General features: G+C 39.4%; 4 protein-coding genes and 5 long non-coding RNA genes across 13 annotated transcripts; 5 read left to right on the top strand and 4 right to left on the bottom strand.

The window, feature by feature from the left end:
* Window positions 1-48: 48 nt before the first annotated feature.
* Window positions 49-1,836, bottom strand: LOC124311572. 2 transcript variants are annotated; one of them, XR_006909901.1, is made up of 3 exons: window positions 1,705-1,836; window positions 889-1,079; window positions 49-287 (listed from the first exon to the last, which is right to left on the bottom strand). It is a non-coding gene; the product is annotated as an uncharacterized LOC124311572 (long non-coding RNA). The 2 variants fall into 2 exon arrangements; XR_006909902.1 differs by lacking the exon at window positions 49-287 and adding an exon at window positions 298-630.
* Window positions 1,508-2,300, top strand: LOC124311523 (putative glycine-rich cell wall structural protein 1). The gene is made up of 4 exons (XM_046776053.1): window positions 1,508-1,658; window positions 1,727-1,850; window positions 1,915-1,982; window positions 2,066-2,300. The coding sequence occupies exons 1-4, from the start codon at window positions 1,650-1,652 to the stop codon at window positions 2,189-2,191; spliced, it is 327 nt and encodes a 108-aa protein (XP_046632009.1). The 5' UTR covers window positions 1,508-1,649; the 3' UTR covers window positions 2,192-2,300.
* Window positions 2,301-5,719: 3,419 nt separating this feature from the next.
* Window positions 5,720-17,488, top strand: LOC124311364 (spidroin-1-like). Of its 3 annotated transcripts, none has more exons than XM_046775830.1 (6): window positions 5,720-5,865; window positions 5,968-6,169; window positions 6,273-6,340; window positions 6,415-6,658; window positions 12,708-12,772; window positions 17,234-17,488. In XM_046775830.1, the coding sequence occupies exons 1-6, from the start codon at window positions 5,857-5,859 to the stop codon at window positions 17,363-17,365; spliced, it is 720 nt and encodes a 239-aa protein (XP_046631786.1). In that variant the 5' UTR covers window positions 5,720-5,856; the 3' UTR covers window positions 17,366-17,488. The 3 variants fall into 3 exon arrangements, with proteins under 3 accessions (XP_046631786.1, XP_046631785.1, XP_046631784.1); XM_046775829.1 differs by lacking the exon at window positions 17,234-17,488 and adding an exon at window positions 12,838-13,087; XM_046775828.1 differs by lacking the exons at window positions 12,708-12,772; window positions 17,234-17,488 and adding exons at window positions 6,817-6,884; window positions 6,956-7,221 and having other exon boundaries at window positions 6,415-6,727.
* Window positions 5,727-6,329, bottom strand: LOC124311607. The gene is made up of 3 exons (XR_006909986.1): window positions 6,226-6,329; window positions 5,921-6,163; window positions 5,727-5,812 (listed from the first exon to the last, which is right to left on the bottom strand). It is a non-coding gene; the product is annotated as an uncharacterized LOC124311607 (long non-coding RNA).
* Window positions 6,549-6,953, bottom strand: LOC124311632. The gene is made up of 2 exons (XR_006910051.1): window positions 6,814-6,953; window positions 6,549-6,718 (listed from the first exon to the last, which is right to left on the bottom strand). It is a non-coding gene; the product is annotated as an uncharacterized LOC124311632 (long non-coding RNA).
* Window positions 7,673-9,963, top strand: LOC124311437 (glycine-rich cell wall structural protein 1.8-like). 2 transcript variants are annotated; one of them, XM_046775930.1, is made up of 5 exons: window positions 7,673-7,762; window positions 7,846-8,011; window positions 8,098-8,295; window positions 8,372-8,439; window positions 9,830-9,963. In XM_046775930.1, exons 1-5 carry the CDS (start codon window positions 7,754-7,756, stop codon window positions 9,959-9,961), a joined length of 573 nt encoding a protein of 190 aa, XP_046631886.1. In that variant the 5' UTR covers window positions 7,673-7,753; the 3' UTR covers window positions 9,962-9,963. The 2 variants fall into 2 exon arrangements, with proteins under 2 accessions (XP_046631886.1, XP_046631887.1); XM_046775931.1 differs by lacking the exon at window positions 9,830-9,963 and adding an exon at window positions 8,498-8,781.
* Window positions 9,041-9,739, top strand: LOC124311634. Its single transcript, XR_006910054.1, has 3 exons — window positions 9,041-9,272; window positions 9,354-9,547; window positions 9,608-9,739. It is a non-coding gene; the product is annotated as an uncharacterized LOC124311634 (long non-coding RNA).
* On the bottom strand, window positions 10,286-12,768 carry LOC124311638. Its single transcript, XR_006910058.1, has 2 exons — window positions 12,507-12,768; window positions 10,286-10,371 (listed from the first exon to the last, which is right to left on the bottom strand). It is a non-coding gene; the product is annotated as an uncharacterized LOC124311638 (long non-coding RNA).
* Window positions 14,731-15,728, top strand: LOC124311496 (GPI-anchored hemophore cfmA-like). Its single transcript, XM_046776022.1, has 5 exons — window positions 14,731-14,849; window positions 14,933-14,996; window positions 15,115-15,255; window positions 15,337-15,404; window positions 15,474-15,728. The coding sequence occupies exons 1-5, from the start codon at window positions 14,841-14,843 to the stop codon at window positions 15,600-15,602; spliced, it is 411 nt and encodes a 136-aa protein (XP_046631978.1). The 5' UTR covers window positions 14,731-14,840; the 3' UTR covers window positions 15,603-15,728.
* Window positions 17,489-18,063: the final 575 nt, after the last annotated feature.

The raw sequence follows: 18,063 nt of genomic DNA, 5'->3' as shown, positions 1-18,063 counted from the left end.
ATTAAGAATTTCAAGTAGATTCAATATGTGAATAAAAATTAACTGTACAGGCACTAGAATCAAGAAACTTACATTTTTAGAAACGTTGAATTTATTCCAAAAATCAAAATAAAATTATGCATTATGCTTCCGCACCTGGAGCAGCATCGTTCAACTTGCTTCTTGATTTGCTGACACCAAGTTCATCCAGGGAGATAATCAACTCCGCTTTTGGTGTCTTGTCTTCCACCAGAGTAACGGTTTCGTCTGGAACTGCAATTTTGCATTCTCCCCTTTTCTTCACTCGACTATTGATAAAGAGATCAATCCATAATTAATCTTTTAAGAGATGAATGGAAAATACTATAGTCTATTATATTAAATCACGTAACTTCTACAACTAGTGCAATCTGTTCTCTCTCGAAATGCGGAGTTTTTTGTTACATAAAGAAAAAAATGGTTCAGCTCAAGGCTTTACTAGTTATTTGCGCTGCAAAACAATCGCATTCGAAAACCATGGTGCTAAAACTATGAGAGAACTATCCCAAATTTTTGTTCAGATGATAAGATAATCGAACCGAATAATTGTACATTGTATACGGTGTACACTGCTACTAGTTGATGACGTACGAAAGATTTCCAAAAAAATGACTACATAAAATAAAAAAAATAAAAAAAACGTAATTGTAAAACCGATTCTGACCATGACTTCAAGGGCAATTTTCCTTCCGCATTCATTATTACATAAAAGCAACTCGGCCCAATCAGTCGGACAGCCGAAAACCAAATTCAATTCCAAGATACTGCATTGCAAAGCTCAAGCTAAGTAAACATTTTTCTAACTTGAAATCTTTATTTTCAAAACTTGAAACTAACTAAAACAGAACAAGACGTTACAGTTTTACTCACGTTGAATCAGGTGATTCTGGATTCGGTATTAGAGCTGGAACTGGTAGCGCTGGAAGAAGGGCTGATTTGGTACCAAATTTTAATTTCCGGAAGCGAAACGGGGCTCCCCTCAGTCCCCTTCGACCGGCCAAGCAAGTGCGGAAGCAGCGGTGGAAAACAGCTTTGCTGCACGTCTTCACGATTGAGTCTTTCTGAAAGGTTGTACAAATATTTGAATCCATCGTGAAAGCCATCAACTCAATTCTACTTAAATTCCTCAACACATTTCTTAAAATAATAACCATATGTAGTGCTTCAATTCCTTTCCAATAGTTATCTTACTTGAGTGAAACTAAACATCGATGGTTGTGAGATAAATCTGTTAAACTTAGTGTCACTGGTTTCACTGTTAAAAAGCATGATTTTTTACATCTTTTTACTATCAGTAACATTTTTGTGGCATGGTTAGTAAAGCAAATACATTTTTCGAACAACAATCTTTATCAGTAAAAAAAAAATAATAATAAGTAACTACCAGACATAATTTGCATCTTTTATTCCTACGAATAGGAAAGTCTGGGATTTCCGAAAAGATTGCAGCATATGTCAAGTGAGAATTCTCACTGTAATTACTTGAAGGTCGATTCACCTTCAGGCCTTTTCCTGGTCTAAGCCAACCCCCTTTCGGCATATAAAAGCAGCACGTCGGACTCAGAGAGTGTCAGACGATAGCTGAATCTTACCGACAACACCAAAAAACTAGAAAACTTTCACATTTCACAATGTACAAGGTAAACATAATGAGCAGTGTAATAAAAATTAAATGACTTATCTAACCTTTTCTTTCGTTGTTAAACAGGTAACATTTATTCTCGCTCTTATTGTGGCTGTTGCCGTGGCTATGCCTCAGCGACCTTTCCGTCCCCGTCCTGGTGGTTTCCAGCAGCCAGGTTTCGGCGGTTTCGGCGGATTCAATAACTTCGGTAAGATCCACCATTCAGAATCCATTTTCGTTTAGAATCCCACTTATCACAATTCCCGCAACAGGAGGTAGTGGAACCGGTGCTGGAGCTGGAACGGGTAGTGCTGGCCCTCAGGGAGTGTCTGCATCAGGCGTAAGAATTCATTTTGATTAACATTGACTTTGCTCGTTGATTGAATTCGATTGAATTGAAAATGATGAAACTTTTTTGTTTAGGTTGCCATTTCTAGCGCTCAGAACGGCGGATTCGGTACAGCTTCCGGAAGCGGAACAGGATTCCTCGGTCCCTTCGGTCAAGCAGGAGCCACCGGACAGGGTACCGGAAGCAGCTTTGGAAAATAAACTGACTATGGCTAATTTGTTTTGCTTTTTCTTTAAAAGACATGTGCATTTTAATGGAACTATGTTTCACATTATTGACTTGTATAAAATACAATTTTTTGTAACACAAGTTGTGATGCTGTGTGTAAGTCTGTGTAGGATGTACAGCATTTAAAAGTTAATTGGCTCTCTTCTTTTTGACAAAGACATGGCAATATTCTACCGGTACTGGTTTTCTTCACAAGAGTAAGAGATGTCTCACAAAAAATTAGAAAAAACCTAGCAACTTTGATTACTACTTAATCAGTAAAAAGTAGTTCCTTTCCATTAAAATCAACCTAACTAGTAGTACATCAACATATAGGAGCTTTATACCTGTTAAAATAATGTCACATTCAACTTATTATTTATTTGTAAAGAATTGCCTAAGGAAATAACAAGAGGAACTGTCAACTGTCACGAAACGAAAAAATCTTTTTTTATTTTTAAAATTCCCTCAGTTTCCAAACAAAACTTTCTGGTGACACCTAGCGTCCATCAAAACATACTTTACGAGGAAAAAGAATTCGTTGCCAAAATTACCGGTGAAATCAAAAACTAAAATAAATCCATATTCCATACATAATATAATATCGCCTAGAAGCATGAACCTAGCTTAACTTAATTTCAGAAATGATTTGATATTTTTCTTACAGAGTTTTACAGAGAAACTGCACTTGCACGAAGGGTGGACCGACCGTCAACAGCAAGGACGTACTTTAATAAATGTTGCGTTAGGCAAAAGTGAAATTCACCAGTTGGGTTTTCCCAGCTACATACAATGGCATTTAAATGATAATACATGTATTATCAAGGTTGCTATTATTCACAGTTACGAGGAGAATAAATAAAAAGAGAGTGCCTACAACTGCGCAGTTTTTCCTGCAATCTTTGTCTCCACGAACTATCGCTGATGTTTGATGTTTCTTTAAAAAAAAACATATTTCCTCTTTTTTAAGTCTTGGGTATTTCCCCAATAATTTTTTTATTCAGGCAAGAGATAATTTAAAAAAAAAGGAACGAGAAAAAAGTATCCATCCTTTAAAAATTGTAATGGCGCACTTACGATATAATCATACGAGACATTTCACATCCATAAAACCACTGAATTATCGATGCCAGAAACGTGATCAGAATCGATAGATTAAAGCCTAACACCAAAACTAGAAAATAACGTGTCAATGACTGCTGACTGCGCATGTCCTAATACAGACGGATAGTTGCGCTTATGATTTCCATAAATGCAAATATTGAACCCAATGTAATTCACCGTAGTCTGCTGCATTGATTTACTCCTCATCTGGCTGGCTCGCAAACTTGTTGGGTTCAAAATACCTTCGCTGAGAAAACCGGATTTGAAACTTGCCTAGGCTATGTTTGTGGGGCTACCTTTTCGGGAGTTGAGCAAGTTCACGAGGAAGTTAACAAGATGGAAAGAAAAAATTTTAATATTCTCAGAATACGATCTCTCTTGCACTTCAATTGTAGTTATCGCTGAAACTAGGGAAGAACTGGGCCGCTAACGGCAATAGAAAGTCGAAGGTGAAAAGCACTTTGTTGAAACGTGTGTCAAGTCTTGTAAAAACCAGGACGGAGAATTATTAAGTCAACTGTTAAAATCGAGGCCGTGATTCGAGCCAAATGGATTCTGTTGGCTGCATTTATATCTAGTCAAGTTAAAGCTATATACAGCTAAGAGGTTCTTTAGATTCCACCCAGGCTAAATTTGAATATTCGCTTGTTTGAATTCGTCCCCAGTAACCTGAGATTACATTGGAAAGTATAGTGTCCTTATAAAAATGCAGGCAACCTGCCAAAGAATAGTTGTCATTTAAACAAAAGGAAAAAAATATATAAATAAAATTCAAAATCTGCTGCGTAACGGCTGAAATGCCCTTGAAAACACGAGCGATCGCAGACAACAATCAAGAAATTAAATCACAGAGGGAATTCAATAAATAAACGAACGGGCATGAGATAGCCAAAACCTTGTCATGCAGTGCAATTTACAAAGAAATCTAATCACGGTACAACAACAAAAAAAAAGCAGAAAAAGATGACTGTTCATCCTTTTTTTTTTTTTTTGAATTACCGTGAAGCAACATTGTGTTTGATGAAATCTGATCACGGCAAAAGCTAACAACAAGTTTTGGGAATCTACCGTTCGGGTATAATAAATATCAACAACACGTGGTGAGCATCAATAAAGCCGGGTTTTTTTGGTCGAGCTCCATTACACTTTACACATTTGTAAATTTTACGAACGTCCATTCTAATAAAGAGAAGAAGATTTGGGTGCGTGCGTGCGTGCATCGGGCTGTAACCTGCTCAAACCAGATCAAACAGGTTTTTCAGGCTAGACAAGTCTTTCCCACTATTTCGAATCGAAATGTACGAGCTGGAAAACTCATTGACGTTCACCGTAAACAAATCAATTCATCTCGTAGCAGTTCCAAGTCAAAATTGGTTCTCATCCATTTTCCTGTTTGTATTAACTTTTGCCAGCAGGATATAGTCGTCCCCTCCCATTCTATCCTTTTACTATCAAACTTAACTTAGCTTCTAGAGTGCATAATTGCCATCAATGGACAACACACGTCCATTACGGTGGTTGAATATTTAATAATACAGAAAAACCCGAGTGTCCGGCTTTGTTTGGAACCGGTCGTTGGCCTTCTGCGGGGCCCAAAAGAAAACACAATAAAAGGAGAATAAATCTTGAAAAAAGAAAAGAAACGAGCAACTCGATTATCAATTCTTACGCTAAGCAACTATGTTTATGCAACAATCGTGCATGCGTGAGCTTGATAAATCTTTAGGACCCCCTGTGGGGTCGAGAGTGCGGGTATAAAAAGAACAGCACGAAAAATAACCAAAGTTGTAGGTGCCCTTCAAAACTCAAGATAAAAATCCGCATCCGCCCTACAATAAAGAACTTCTTTCACGCTAAAAAGTTTCGGGCTGCACATCAACTTTTGCAGACAATAAAATTGAAGCCAAATGTTAAAATACGAACCAGTTTGAACTTGTTGAGTAGGAAGAAATCGAAGCAATACAATGGGTTCTTCGAAACTTTATACACGAAACCTTATACAGACGGTGACATCGGAGATGTCACGATGGAAACATGAAAAAACTGTCAAGTGTGTCAACTAGCATGAACGTAAAAACTAACGAGCTTACTGTCTGCGTCGTCTGCTTTCGCCGGAGTTGCCAGGAATGTTGTTTTACTTTCGCAAACTAATTCACATTTGACATACAATTTGGAGGAAAATAAACACCAAAATAAAAAAAATATAAATAAAATTTTAAACCTAAAAATAATGTTATTCAAAGCTTTATCTTGTAATATCAAACGGCAGATCTAGGAAAGAAAATCAAAAAGGCGATTTCGTGTCGATAAAATTCATTCTTGCCTCTTGCGCAAGGAAAGAAAAAAAGGGTTTGAGAAATCGTGATGAGCAAAAAAATTTTGACCGTGATATCAAGGTTTATTTGCAGGCCTCAAGCCTTTTTCGTGGTCGGCGGGCAGTATGAACGAGCGTATAAAAGCATAAGGTTGGCTGAATCGTCTAGTCATATGATGGTCGAATCTCGTCGTTCCTATAGTAACAATTCAATATAATCTAAGCGGATATTCACTTAAAATGTTGAAGGTAATCAAATCCATCAATGCTTTTATGCCATTAACCGAATGTCAATATAACTTACGAAATAGCTCGACATTAATTCAACTCTGTCTTTGATTTGTCCGGCAGGTTACTATAACTCTTGCTCTTATGGCTGTTGCCATGGCTATGCCGCAGCGTTACCGTCCGTTCGGTGGTGGCTACGGTCATCCACAAAGCGGCTTCGGCCAGCCTGGGTTCCAGCAATTCGGCCAGCAGCCTGGTTACTATCAAGGTGGATTTGGACAACCAGGTTTCCAGCAAAACGGTTTCCTAGGGCCCACTGCTTTAAGTAAATAAATACAATCATTTTGTTTATTAGTGTCGCTTTCCAAAATAATATTCTACTTTTCGAATATTTGTGCTAAGTGCTAACGTTGCAATATTTTAAACAGCTGGCTCGGGAACCGGTGCTGGAGCCGGAACTGGTAACGCTGGACCCGGAGGAGCTTCTGCATCAGGCGTAAGAAATAATTGACTTGAGTTAATTCACCAATCGAAAAACAGCAAAGAAAAATTTACATTTCCCAAAAACAGGTCGGCATCTCGAGCGCTCAGGATGGCGGATTTGGTACTTCTTCCGGCACGGGAACAGCTAATCTCAACACTTTTACAGGCGAAGCTGCAGCTACTGGTACTGGTGACGGAAGCAGCGGCGGATTACCTCAAGGCTTATTCGGTCAGCCTGGACTCCAGTACGGAGGGTTCGGTAGGCCAGCAGCTTTGCAGCAAGGTGGACATGCCCAACAACCTGGACATGTCCAACAACCTGGATTTGGGGGTCTCCAACCAGCCGGTCTCCAACAAGGAGGAGTCCTTCAGCCAGGATTCGGAGGATTTCCTGGTTTCGGTAATTCAAACAGATAGGATGTCAATTTATTTGTAACAATTGACACCTACAATCAACACCTAATGTGGTTGTAATCGTATCATTACCAGGTGGGTCTGGAACCGGTTCTGGAGCTGGAACGGGTAGCGCTGGACCTGGAGGAGTATCTGCATCTGGCGTAAGATAAACATGATGCATTGATTCGATTTGTTTTACGAAACTCTGAACTCGATGGAAATATCTGGACAGGTCGGCATTTCAAGCGCACAGAATGGCGGAGTGAGTACCGGAACCGGAACTGGAACAGCTTCTCTCAACACCTTCACAGGCGAGGCTGGAGCCACTGGTACGGGTGACGGAGTCAGTTTTGGGAAATAAACGCACCCATCATGGCTTACAAATGTGCATGCTTGTGAATGTTATTAATGCAATTGATGATAACTCAATATGTTGTATCGCTGATAAAGTCTTCGCCAAAAAAAACTAAAATATACATTTTCGCACTCGCAGAAAAATTTAATTCTCTATAAAATCAGCTGCCTTATTCGTTGCATGATTATATAACTGGTGAATCTAAGGTAGAAAATCAATAGATATGACTATTTTTCTTAAAAAATAACACCGGCAATATTTTTGTAAAATAGTGGTAATAACCTCGAGTACATATGTCTTTGGTTCCACGTCATGCGCCTTACTTTGTGTGGTATACTAGTATTAGTATATAACATAAACAAAGAAATTATTTTTAAATTTGTTACTATTCTATCGAGAGTCTTTTCCTTGTTGTACAGGAAACAAAAATTACCCCCCATACCACAGTTGTCCAGCGCGATGGAACGGACGAGGGTTGATGGCACATGGCCACATGATGGGAAAAAAATCGCTGGCCGTGAATTTCAAGGTTAATCACTTAATTTGCACACCCTTCAAGCATTTCGTTGATCTATTGCTTTCGTTCACGTTGTATAAAAGCAAAGGCGGAACAACCATCTAGTCAGATAGCATTTCCTCCTCATACGAACACTATCTCAATCCACATCCAGCAAAATGTTGAAGGTAAGTTACAACTTTTAATAACATTTACTCTAGTTGTACTTTAACAATTCTAATGACATTCCAATTTCAATTTTCTCTGACAGATAACCGTGACGCTCGCTCTAATCGTGGCTTCAGCATTGGCTCTTCCACAGTTCTATGGCCGACGTCCATACCATGGCCGCCATCACGGCGGTGCGGCCGGATTCGGTCAAGGAGCTGCATACGTTCAACCAGGTTACGGCGGATATCCATCCGGGTACTATCAAGGTATTTATTATAATAATTATTATTATTATACTATATGAATATTAGTTATTATATTAAATATTAATTCTTAATATATTCATTAACAGGTGGTTACCCTGGTGGTGGTTACCCTGGTGGTTATCCTCAGCAAAATCACTACCAAGGAGGATTCGCCCAACCGGGATATCAGCAAGGAGGATTCGCTCAACCGGCGGGATATCAACAAGGAGGATTCGCACAACCTGCAGGATTGCAACAGGGAGGCTTTGCTCAGCCCGGTGCCTTGATTCCTGCAACTGGTTTCGGTAATGAACAGAAACTTTTGTCTTTAGTCAAAATCATGCACATTTGGCGTCACATAACCCGTGTTGTTTTACACAGGAGGTAGCGGAACGGGTAGTGGAGCTGGAACTGGCAGTGCTGGCCCTGGTGGAGTGTCTGCATCAGGCGTAAGAATTTATTTTGATCCTTTAATTGAATTGAAAATGATGAAACTTTTTTGTTTAGGTTGCCATTTCAAGCGCTCAGAACGGCGGATTCGGTACAGCTTCCGGAAGCGGAACAGGATTCCTCGGTCCCTTCGGTCAAGCAGGAGCCACCGGACAGGGTACCGGAAGCAGCTTTGGAAAATAAACTACTACACAATGAACGATCTGTGGTTTTTAAAGTCGTGGCAATGTTCTAATTTGACAACTGAAATCTCTGTATTATTATCTTGTCGATGTATAACTATCCTGACACATCTATGCTGTGAAAGGTTTCCTAAAAAATACATTTTCTTAAAGAGGAAAGTTCCGCATGTCTGTTGGTTGCCCACTATTCATTTGCCTAGCACAATCCTAATTGGTTAATCAGGTAAATTCGAGAGTAATTTATTAAATGAATGCCTACCGCTGTGCATGTGTTAGTGTGGATAGCAATCACAGATGTCACAACAAGATTATTGACTGATTGACATCAAAATCTGAATTCCTTCGATGAGTAGATCAACAAACGCAAACAAAAAACAGTTGACAAAGTGTTCAATAAACAAAGCTGGGGTAAGCCACTGAACCCGGGTCTTGATTTCCCTATAAAAACGACCCACGATTTGAACATATTCACTCAAACGTGATACACGGTCAATCCAAGTAAGTAAAACCTTTATCAACGCGGAATTTCTTTTTACCTTGTCTAAAAATTGAATAATATCTAATATCTATTTTCTCATTTGTGGACAGCGCTTGCTTCATAGAAAAACCTTTCTTTAGTACGATTCATCATGAGTAGCCGTTCACTATTAGTTAGTTGATCGCTTATCTCATTTTCGACTCATTTGCATAGAAAAATTGGATTTTAAACATTTGCTCGTTGTGGTTTACAGGTTACTATGATTTGCACTCTTGTCATTGCCTTTTCCATTGCTGAATCGCAACCCGGTAAGTTGCTTAGTCAGCCCTCATTTTCTATCTGAAACGATCGTAATCTTTAATGACTATCTTTCAAAAAGGTTCTAAAAATGGTGCCGGAGCTGCAGCAGCTAGTAATGCTAGCCCAGAAGGTTTTACTGCAGCACTCGTAAGATTTTGAAAGGCGTTATCTTTATAGAAAATGTTGCGACTAAAATGTTCCTGTTAGGCCGCCGGCTTAAGCACTCACAACGGTGGAGTTAAACGGCGTAATGGTGGATTTGGAAAACCGAACCACGCAGTTCCTGTCGTCGCTGAAGTAGGATCTCTAAGTCCTGGTGACGGTTTTGGAGAAGGAGAAGAAGCTGCAAGAGTCTCTTCATTACGCGTAAATTAGTGTCTAGTGTTACCGGTATCTGTAAAAGAATGTCACGAAAATGTTGACTTTTAGGTCGCTGGCATTTCAAGTGCTCAGAACGGCGGAATCGGCACCGGTAGCGGCACTGGAACAGCAAACCTCAACCTCTTCACTGGTCAGGCTGCAGCCACTGGGCAGGGAAGCGGAAGCAGTGTTGGAAAATGAGCTTTTGATCGTTTAGAATCACTCCTTATACTTATACTAGTCTTGATACTATTTGCAATCATTTAAATTATGGTGTACCGCAATAAATGTTTAACCTACCTAGCTAGTATAAATGGTACAAATTTCCTTAAAGAAACGGTAGATGCAAAAAACGAAACACGCCTACTACATTACATTAAATGTGTGCCCAAAATTTGATATGAAACATTTGGCGCAGTAATTTGTCTTTGAAGTGGGGGTTCTAAGAGGGTAACAGTGGGCATAGAAAATACAAAGTTTAATTGCGACTCACCAAAAATGAAATGACTCCAAATCCAGATGTCACCAACATTCCAATCTGATTGAAACGCCGAATGAACGCTTCTTTTTCTCACGCGAAACTCCATCCAAACACCACACGCAGACACCACCTATAAAAAAATTTAACTCAGCTGTAATCACTGTCAATATCCAAAAAATGTTCGTTCGCATCTTTATGTTCAAACTGACTTTCTGCAAACAAATGACAATTTCGGAGAACTTGTATCATCGACAATTAACAAGAAAAATAACTGCTTCGTTTTCAGCGCGCGCTGACAAGAATTCTAGCATAGTAGTACACAAACCAAGGTAAAAAAAAAAACGGTGAAATGAGCAACAACCAACAATGTCAATGACTCAAGGAATCATATTCATATAGCAGACGCGACACGACTGTACAGTCGGGGTGAGGCACTGAACCCATGTCTCAATTTCCCTATAAAAACAGTCCATTTGAACATTTTCACTTATTCGTGATCAACGGTGAATCCAGGTACTGTAAGTCAAATTTCAATCCAAACTTAAGTCCTGTTACCTTGTCTAAAAAATTGTAATAAAATCATGCAATATTTATTTTCTCGTTGGTAGAACTGTGCTTCATAAAAATTTAGAACTTAAAAAAAAAAGGAAAATTTTTTTTAGTACGAGTCACCATGAGTCGCTATTCACTATTAGTAAGTTGTTGGTTTCTCTCATTTTCGACTCAGAAATTTCGCATAGAAAAATTAAAATCGAAAGGAATAAATTTGTAATGTTTTACAGGTTACTTTGATTTTCACTCTTGCCATTGCTTGTGTCTCGGCTAAACCAGTGCAACTTGGTAAGTTTCTTTGTTAGCCACCATTTTAACCTTCGCAATCATTATCAATGCAATTTAAAAAAAAAGGTTCTGGAAGTGGTGCTGGAGCTGGAACTGGTAATGCTGGCCCAGGAGGAGTATCTCTTTTACGCCTGAGATTTCAGAAGGTATACATCTTACGAAAATGTTACGATTAAAATGTTCCCATAGGCCGCTGGCTTAGCGGAAATGAACAACGCAGTTCCTGTCATCGCTGAAGTCAGATTTCCGGATCTTCGTGGCGGTTATGGAGAAGGAGAAGAAGCTCCAAAAGGTGGAATTGGTTCCGGAGGCACCGGAAACAAAGCTCAATGAGCGCTTTGACTGATTAGTCACGAGCTCCTGGTCAAGGAATAGGAAGCAGCGCGGGGTAATGAGCTGCGAATCATTTACAAATCATATTGTTTAATCTTGCTACATTTGAAATCATTTCAATTATAACGCAATAAACTTTTATCCCAAACTACATACGGTAAAGATTTACTTGGAGACAAGGCAGGGTGCACACCTTCCCTATCGTCCTATTTCGCATTGAAGCAGGAAAATTTGATTGAATTTGCATCCCTAATATATCGTAAATACATTATCATTACGATGTTATATTATATTAAGCTCCTATGAAAAATACGACGACCTGCGCCTGGGTATCAAGAACGACCCAGTCTGCCACGACTCATGTCCCATACAACGAACCTGTGGATTAAACCGGAATTTAGCAGTTGCCGACCAATAAGTGCACAGCTGTCAAGTTCTACTGAATGAGTCACTCGTCATTTGAAATAAACTCAGTAACTATTCTAAAAGAGCGACGCAATAACAGAGGCAAGTGTGTGAGAAAAAACTCGGACGCAAGTGCAAAAAGCGAAAAAGGCCAACGCTCCAGCCCAGCTGCTGGGTTGTTGTCAACAACATATGTTTGGAACAAAGCCATTAAGTACTGAGGTTATAATTAAAGAATGGCAGAGTTCGCCAAAGTGGCGGAAAAATGTTTTTTAATTAGAATTTTTCCGTTTAATCAAAACCACTTTGAATATCTATATTTCTATAAGGAAATCAGGTTCGAATTACTTCCCACTTGTCAAGTTAAAATGCTGTTGATGAATCGCAGTCTAGTTTAACCCGTTATTGGCAAACTGGGAAAAACACAAGGATGTCGTGTTATGCGTGCAAAATTACCGGCCATGATGAATTCAAGGTCGATTTACCCCGGGCGTATTATTAACGCTCACGCTAGCTCCCGTTGATTCCTTCATCGTATAAAAAGCAGGACTGCACACCCTGCAAGAGTCAGACAATAGCTGCACCTCATCCTTAGCTACACAACCCAACAAAGCAGTTTAACACTTCAAGATGTACAAGGTAAATTTTGCGGTGTGCATAGTCTGATGCGAGCGCGATAATTCTTACCTGTAATTTTCATCTTACGTATCACGTCAGGTTACTTTGGTTCTCGCTCTTCTCTTGGCCGTTGCTGTTGCTAGGCCTCAGTTCGCAGGAAACCGTCCAATCCGTCCTATTGGTGGTACCTTCGCATTCCCCCAACTCGGTAAGTTTTTTTGTCAGCCAAGTCTCGAAACTTTCATAAACTTATAAATTTTCTTTATGAAGGTACTGGAAGCGGTGCTGGAGCCGGAACTGGTAACGCTGGACCCGGAGGAGTATCTGCATCAGGCGTAAGAAATTTGAAATTTTCATCATTTTTGTAATGAATCATCAATTAATAAAATCACTTACTTAGGTTGGCATCTCGTCCGCTCAGAACGGCGGACTCGGCACCGGTAGTGGTACTGGAACAGCAAACCTCAACCTCTTCACTGGTCAGGCAGGAGCCACTGGCCAGGGAAGCGGAAGCAGTGTTGGAAAGAAATAAGCCTGAATGATTGACTGACTGTTTTCTTTTTTCTCGACAATGTTATTGATCTATACTTTAAACTGTGTTGTTTACCTGTGTTATCTTTCTTACGAAATACATTTGCTTTAAAAGGCAAGTTCCGTGTGTAACAACTTCACTCTACCATATAAACATTGAATTTGAAAGGATAATCATCATAAGATTAACTTGATCGATAATTTGAAGAGAACATAGTAAATTTAATATTATAAACAATTAAGAAGATCATCAACCAAGGTGATCAGAGTTAATTAATTCGCAATTTAAAAAAAAAGAAGAGTATTTTTTCTCTGGTGCAAAAACTAATCACAACGAAGACAAAAAAAACCAATCAGAAAATATTATTCCGCCGTTTAAACTTAACACGGTAGCTAGAAATTACAGGATTTAACCATTCTGGGCGATACATGATATTTGAATATCATTACAGCGGCCAGGTAGTTGACCTTTTTCCTTCCCTCAAAGTGTTGGATTATTTATCAAACGGTGTCACGTTTTCCTTGAGGCGCTCACGAGTTTTGGTCTTCTAGCTTTTGTTATCGGAGTTTATCTGACAAGAAAAGTCACTTTAAAATAAGGCCCACCCCTTTGATAGTAAGCATGTTTAATTTCTATTCCCGCGCTGCACGAAATGCAAATATATTCAACGATTCAGCAGTCTTTTTTTCCTCCTCCGGCTCATTAATTATTCCTTACTGCGTATAAAAAATTGTGTACAGGTTGTAGAACCGATAAGATATTTTCACGGTAGGGTAGGACGATTCCTAGAAGTTGCGTGTTGTTTGTTGCCGTGTTCAAGGTTAGCCCTATTTTGTCACGGGTGAGGAATGGTTTGACTGCTGTATAAGGAACATGACTTGGCTATCCGCTTCCATCTGGATGGATGCCCAATCCATGTCTTTGAGTCTTTTCTCTTTTGCGGTCTGTCTCGCGCCGAAACTTGGCCGATACCTGCTCTTTGAAAAAAAACAAAAAAAAAACAAACACCGTGAGGACAAGCCGGTCAAGGATTGTTTGTTTGTTGCTGATAGCTTGTAGTTACGCAAATAGCAGCGACACAAATACACGAAAAACCGAGCTGAATAAAGAGAAATCTTTCAATTTCAAATCATTCGATCACTCGATTGAAGTAATCGGAATATTTTCTTTTCTCAGAACATGACGACGTGACCAAATTTCTCCTCTATTTTTGTGGCGATGAACTCCTCCCATAGCAACAAGGCAACCGACTTTGTTGCTATTGGTGCCATGACATTGAACCGTCCCTTTGCGATGCCATAGAGAATAGAAACAAGAATGAAAATAGAACTAAAATGAAACCGGTCAATCGTTTCTCTAGCTTGATTCTCTTTTGGTCGTTGCCTTACAAGATTTTTAATTACAAAAGTTCAAAAGACTCGCAACAGGTTTTTTTTTATAAAACTTACAAATCTACTCTGAAATTTGATCACGCGACTGGCTAATTTTTTTGTTTTTCTCAGTTTTTCACGAACGAAATTGAGCCCGGAAGTCACAGCTTCATCATGAGGCAATCCATCAGTGTACTACGTCCGGCGATCCAATTTTGAAAACTCAAGTCTAATTATTGCACAACATCAATTTCACATAAGGGAATCCCACCAGCTCACGTGTTTCTAGCGACTTTTCAAACCAGTAAAAACCGACTCGAACCAGCAATGTGTTTGTATACACACACGCATGTTGCTGGAGGGTAAAACCACAAGGCCAGGTAGAGAACCATCTTTCAACGGACGTTGGGTATAAAACCGAATCTTCCTCTTCTAATCGGACGACAGACTCCAAGCGCTTTTGAAAACAGAAAACAACCTCAGCCCCGAAAAACCACAAGAATGAACAAGGTACGAAAAACCTTGGAATGAGTTGTTAAAATGAGCTGAATGCCTTAATGTTTCCCATTTTTCCCATATTTTCGTTTTTATAGGTGATCGCATTCGCACTGTGTGCCGTCCTCACGGTGGCCACTGCCCGTCCTCAAACTTTCCAAGGTGACGCTTTATAGTTTCAAATCACGCTGTATTCTTTTTTAACAGCTTGTCGTTAGTTAGTATGGACTTATCCGTGTTGAGTCTAACATTAATAAATAATCTTTTCACTTACATGTAGCCACTGGAACTGGCACAGGATTTGGTAGTGGTGCCGCCCCCCTGTTTGCTGGAAATGGAGCAACTCCTCTTCTGGGTGGAGCTGCATTGCCTTTTGTTGGACAACCGGCCGGAGGACAACTAGCTTTTCCTGGATTCAATCGTAATAAATATACTGATTTACTTTAACTAGTTTTTATAACTTTTGATTACCAGTTATGAATTTATTTTTACAATCATAAAGTTGGCAGCGGTTCTGGTTCTGGAGCTGGAACGGGTAACGCTGGACCTGGAGGGGTTTCTGCCTCAGGAGTAAGAATAATTGACTTTGCTTATTATTTATTCAAATGATCTAATTTATGGAAACATTTTTATTACTAGGTTGGCATCGCGAATGCACAAAACGGTGGATCGGCGACTGGTTCTGGAACAGGTGCCGCAGCTTTGAATGCTTTCACCGGAGAGGCATCAGCAGCTGGAACCGGTACTGGAAGCAGCTCTGGAAAATAAATGATATTGTCTTAATCAAATTCACCTATCACTCTATCAGTATATGAAACATTAATTATTATATGTCACACTTGTAATTTTGAAATTGTTTGGCGTCATTAAATCGGTAGCCTAAAGGCACACACATTTACTGTATTTGCGTTTTTTTTTTGGCTTAGTTTATTTAAAGGACACTATTCTATCAAACGTCCTCAAATTTCTATTAATGTTAATACTGCCCATTGCATCCAGTATAATACATCTCCTAGAATTTACCGGTTATAATAAAGAAGATAAATCAATATGGTAAAGCAACAAATATTATTCTTCAGTTTTACATACTGCAAGATTTCTCTGACTGTGTCATAAAGCATTATAAGATAATGGCTCATTTGACAAAGAGTAATTCCCTTTAATTTCCTATAAGCAAAATCCTATACTGGGCCAAAGACAAAACGTTTTGCTTATTTGGCATAGCCGTGACCGAATTCGGATAATCTTCCACACATTTCATGGCGGCCTTTAAAAGCTAAGTTAAAATTTAATTCCATTAGAATATACCAATCAAACTGATCGTGATCAGAATCAACCGAATATTGGCATAAACACTATTGAGTGAGGTAAAACAGTCACTCAGAAATCGCCCCCAACCCCTTCGCTTGAAAACTTTACACGGCTACAGTGTGGACCTGTCAACTTGCGTAACTACTCATTTGTATTACTTTGAAGGCTATGTCAATCTAGACGAATTAGGTTGTGCAAAGAAAAGAGGCCGGGTTTTCCCATATTACACGCCAAAAACGGTCATGTCACTGAGGATATCCTCGACCCTTATTGGCGAACGCAGATAACAGGTGTCTATAAGATGGCAACGCAATCAAAGACAGAGATGGCCATGAGTTCGAGGTTGATTTGCCTTCCAGCTTTTTTTTTTTTTAAAGCAACGCCATCCGCGTCAGTGTTCTGTCGATCCAAGATGAAAATGCCGCTTTTCGTCGTTTTGACGCCGATGGTACACAAAACGAAGGAAGGCGGAGTAATTCCATCTCGACAAAATTAGTATTGTCGGAACCAAATTGACTGAAAGCGGCATTGAACATTTGGAGGCAACACTGCCGCGTTCAGTGTATAAAAGCAGCTCGACAAGCTTATGCCAGTCAGACGAAAGCTGAACCTTAAATTCTAAGCTACAGCCCCAGTAAAGCTAAAAGACTTTGAAAATGTACAAGGTAAAGGAAATTTCACATACCTTTTAGTCAATTGGTTTCCATTGACATTAAAACCAATAATCCTTAATGACATTGGTTTTCTCTTCTGATTTGTTCAGGTTACTTTGATTTTTGCTGTTCTCTTGGCTGCTGCCTTGGCCCGACCGCAGTTTCCCAATCAATTCGGCAATCAGTTTGGCGGCTTCCAACAACCAGGTTTCGGTGGATTCCCTGGATTCGGTGGTAAGTCGCTTTATTGCTCTTTGTTACTCTAATCCAGAGAACAAAATGTAATCGTCTTTGGGTTTTAAAAAAGGTACTGGGAGCGGCGCTGGAGCCGGAACTGGTAACGCTGGACCCGGAGGAGTTTCTGCATCAGGCGTAAGAAATTTTTAATTTCATTCACTTTGACAATGTCTTACCTTTACGAAATTAATTGGGTAGGTCGGCATCTCATCCGCTCAGAATGGTGGAGTCGGAACCGGTACCGGCACCGGCACAGCACAACTCAACCTCTTCACTGGTCAGGCTGGAGCCACTGGCCAGGGAAGCGGAAGCAGTGTTGGAAAGAAATAAGCCTGAATCACCTTTGAAGTCAACATAAAACAATCACTGTTTAACTACCACCCTCATATCGATCTTTAATTTTGTTGTTATTTTTTTTTCTACTTTTGGAAGTTAATAAAACTGTAGAAATAATCTTTTATCTTGAGTCATTCACTGCTCGGTTTCAAACTGTATCAGATTGGTACACATTAGCTATTTTCTCTATGGGATCAAATTATGTAACATGTAAACGTTAGTTAGCATCAATCGGTTTCTGCATACTATTATATTAACTTTACTGAGAAACTTTGCAAACAAATAACGTTATTACGCTGTCTAGTTTTCTCCAACCCGTCCCGACCATTGTTTCGAAAGGACACTTTTCCAAAAAGAATAGACAAAGAAAACGCCAACACCAAATAAAATGATAATTTTTAACCACTCTATACATAATCGGGCCTTACTTATATTCATAAATAATCGTAAACAAGTTTTCATTTCTTTGAAGCAAACACAACTGAGCATTGGAACGGGCAATGCCAGTTTCATAAAGTTTCTGAAACTGGAATTTCTCCATCTCCAGCGCTCAGAATGGAGGAATTATTGGCCCTGTTATCAACATTGGACCTCAGTTTTGTATAACCATTTTGGCCTTGTTAAACCTAATGAGAAGCGGGTTTAATTTTGGAAAAAAAAGAAGTGATAACATTTTTAAATTGTATGAATGT

This window comes from Daphnia pulicaria, chromosome 8 (genome assembly GCF_021234035.1).
Source record: "Daphnia pulicaria isolate SC F1-1A chromosome 8, SC_F0-13Bv2, whole genome shotgun sequence".
NCBI classification, from domain to species: Eukaryota; Metazoa; Arthropoda; class Branchiopoda; order Diplostraca; family Daphniidae; genus Daphnia; species Daphnia pulicaria.
The sequence above is the reverse complement of the archived record's forward strand: the minus strand, read 5'-3'. Positions and strand labels throughout refer to the sequence as shown.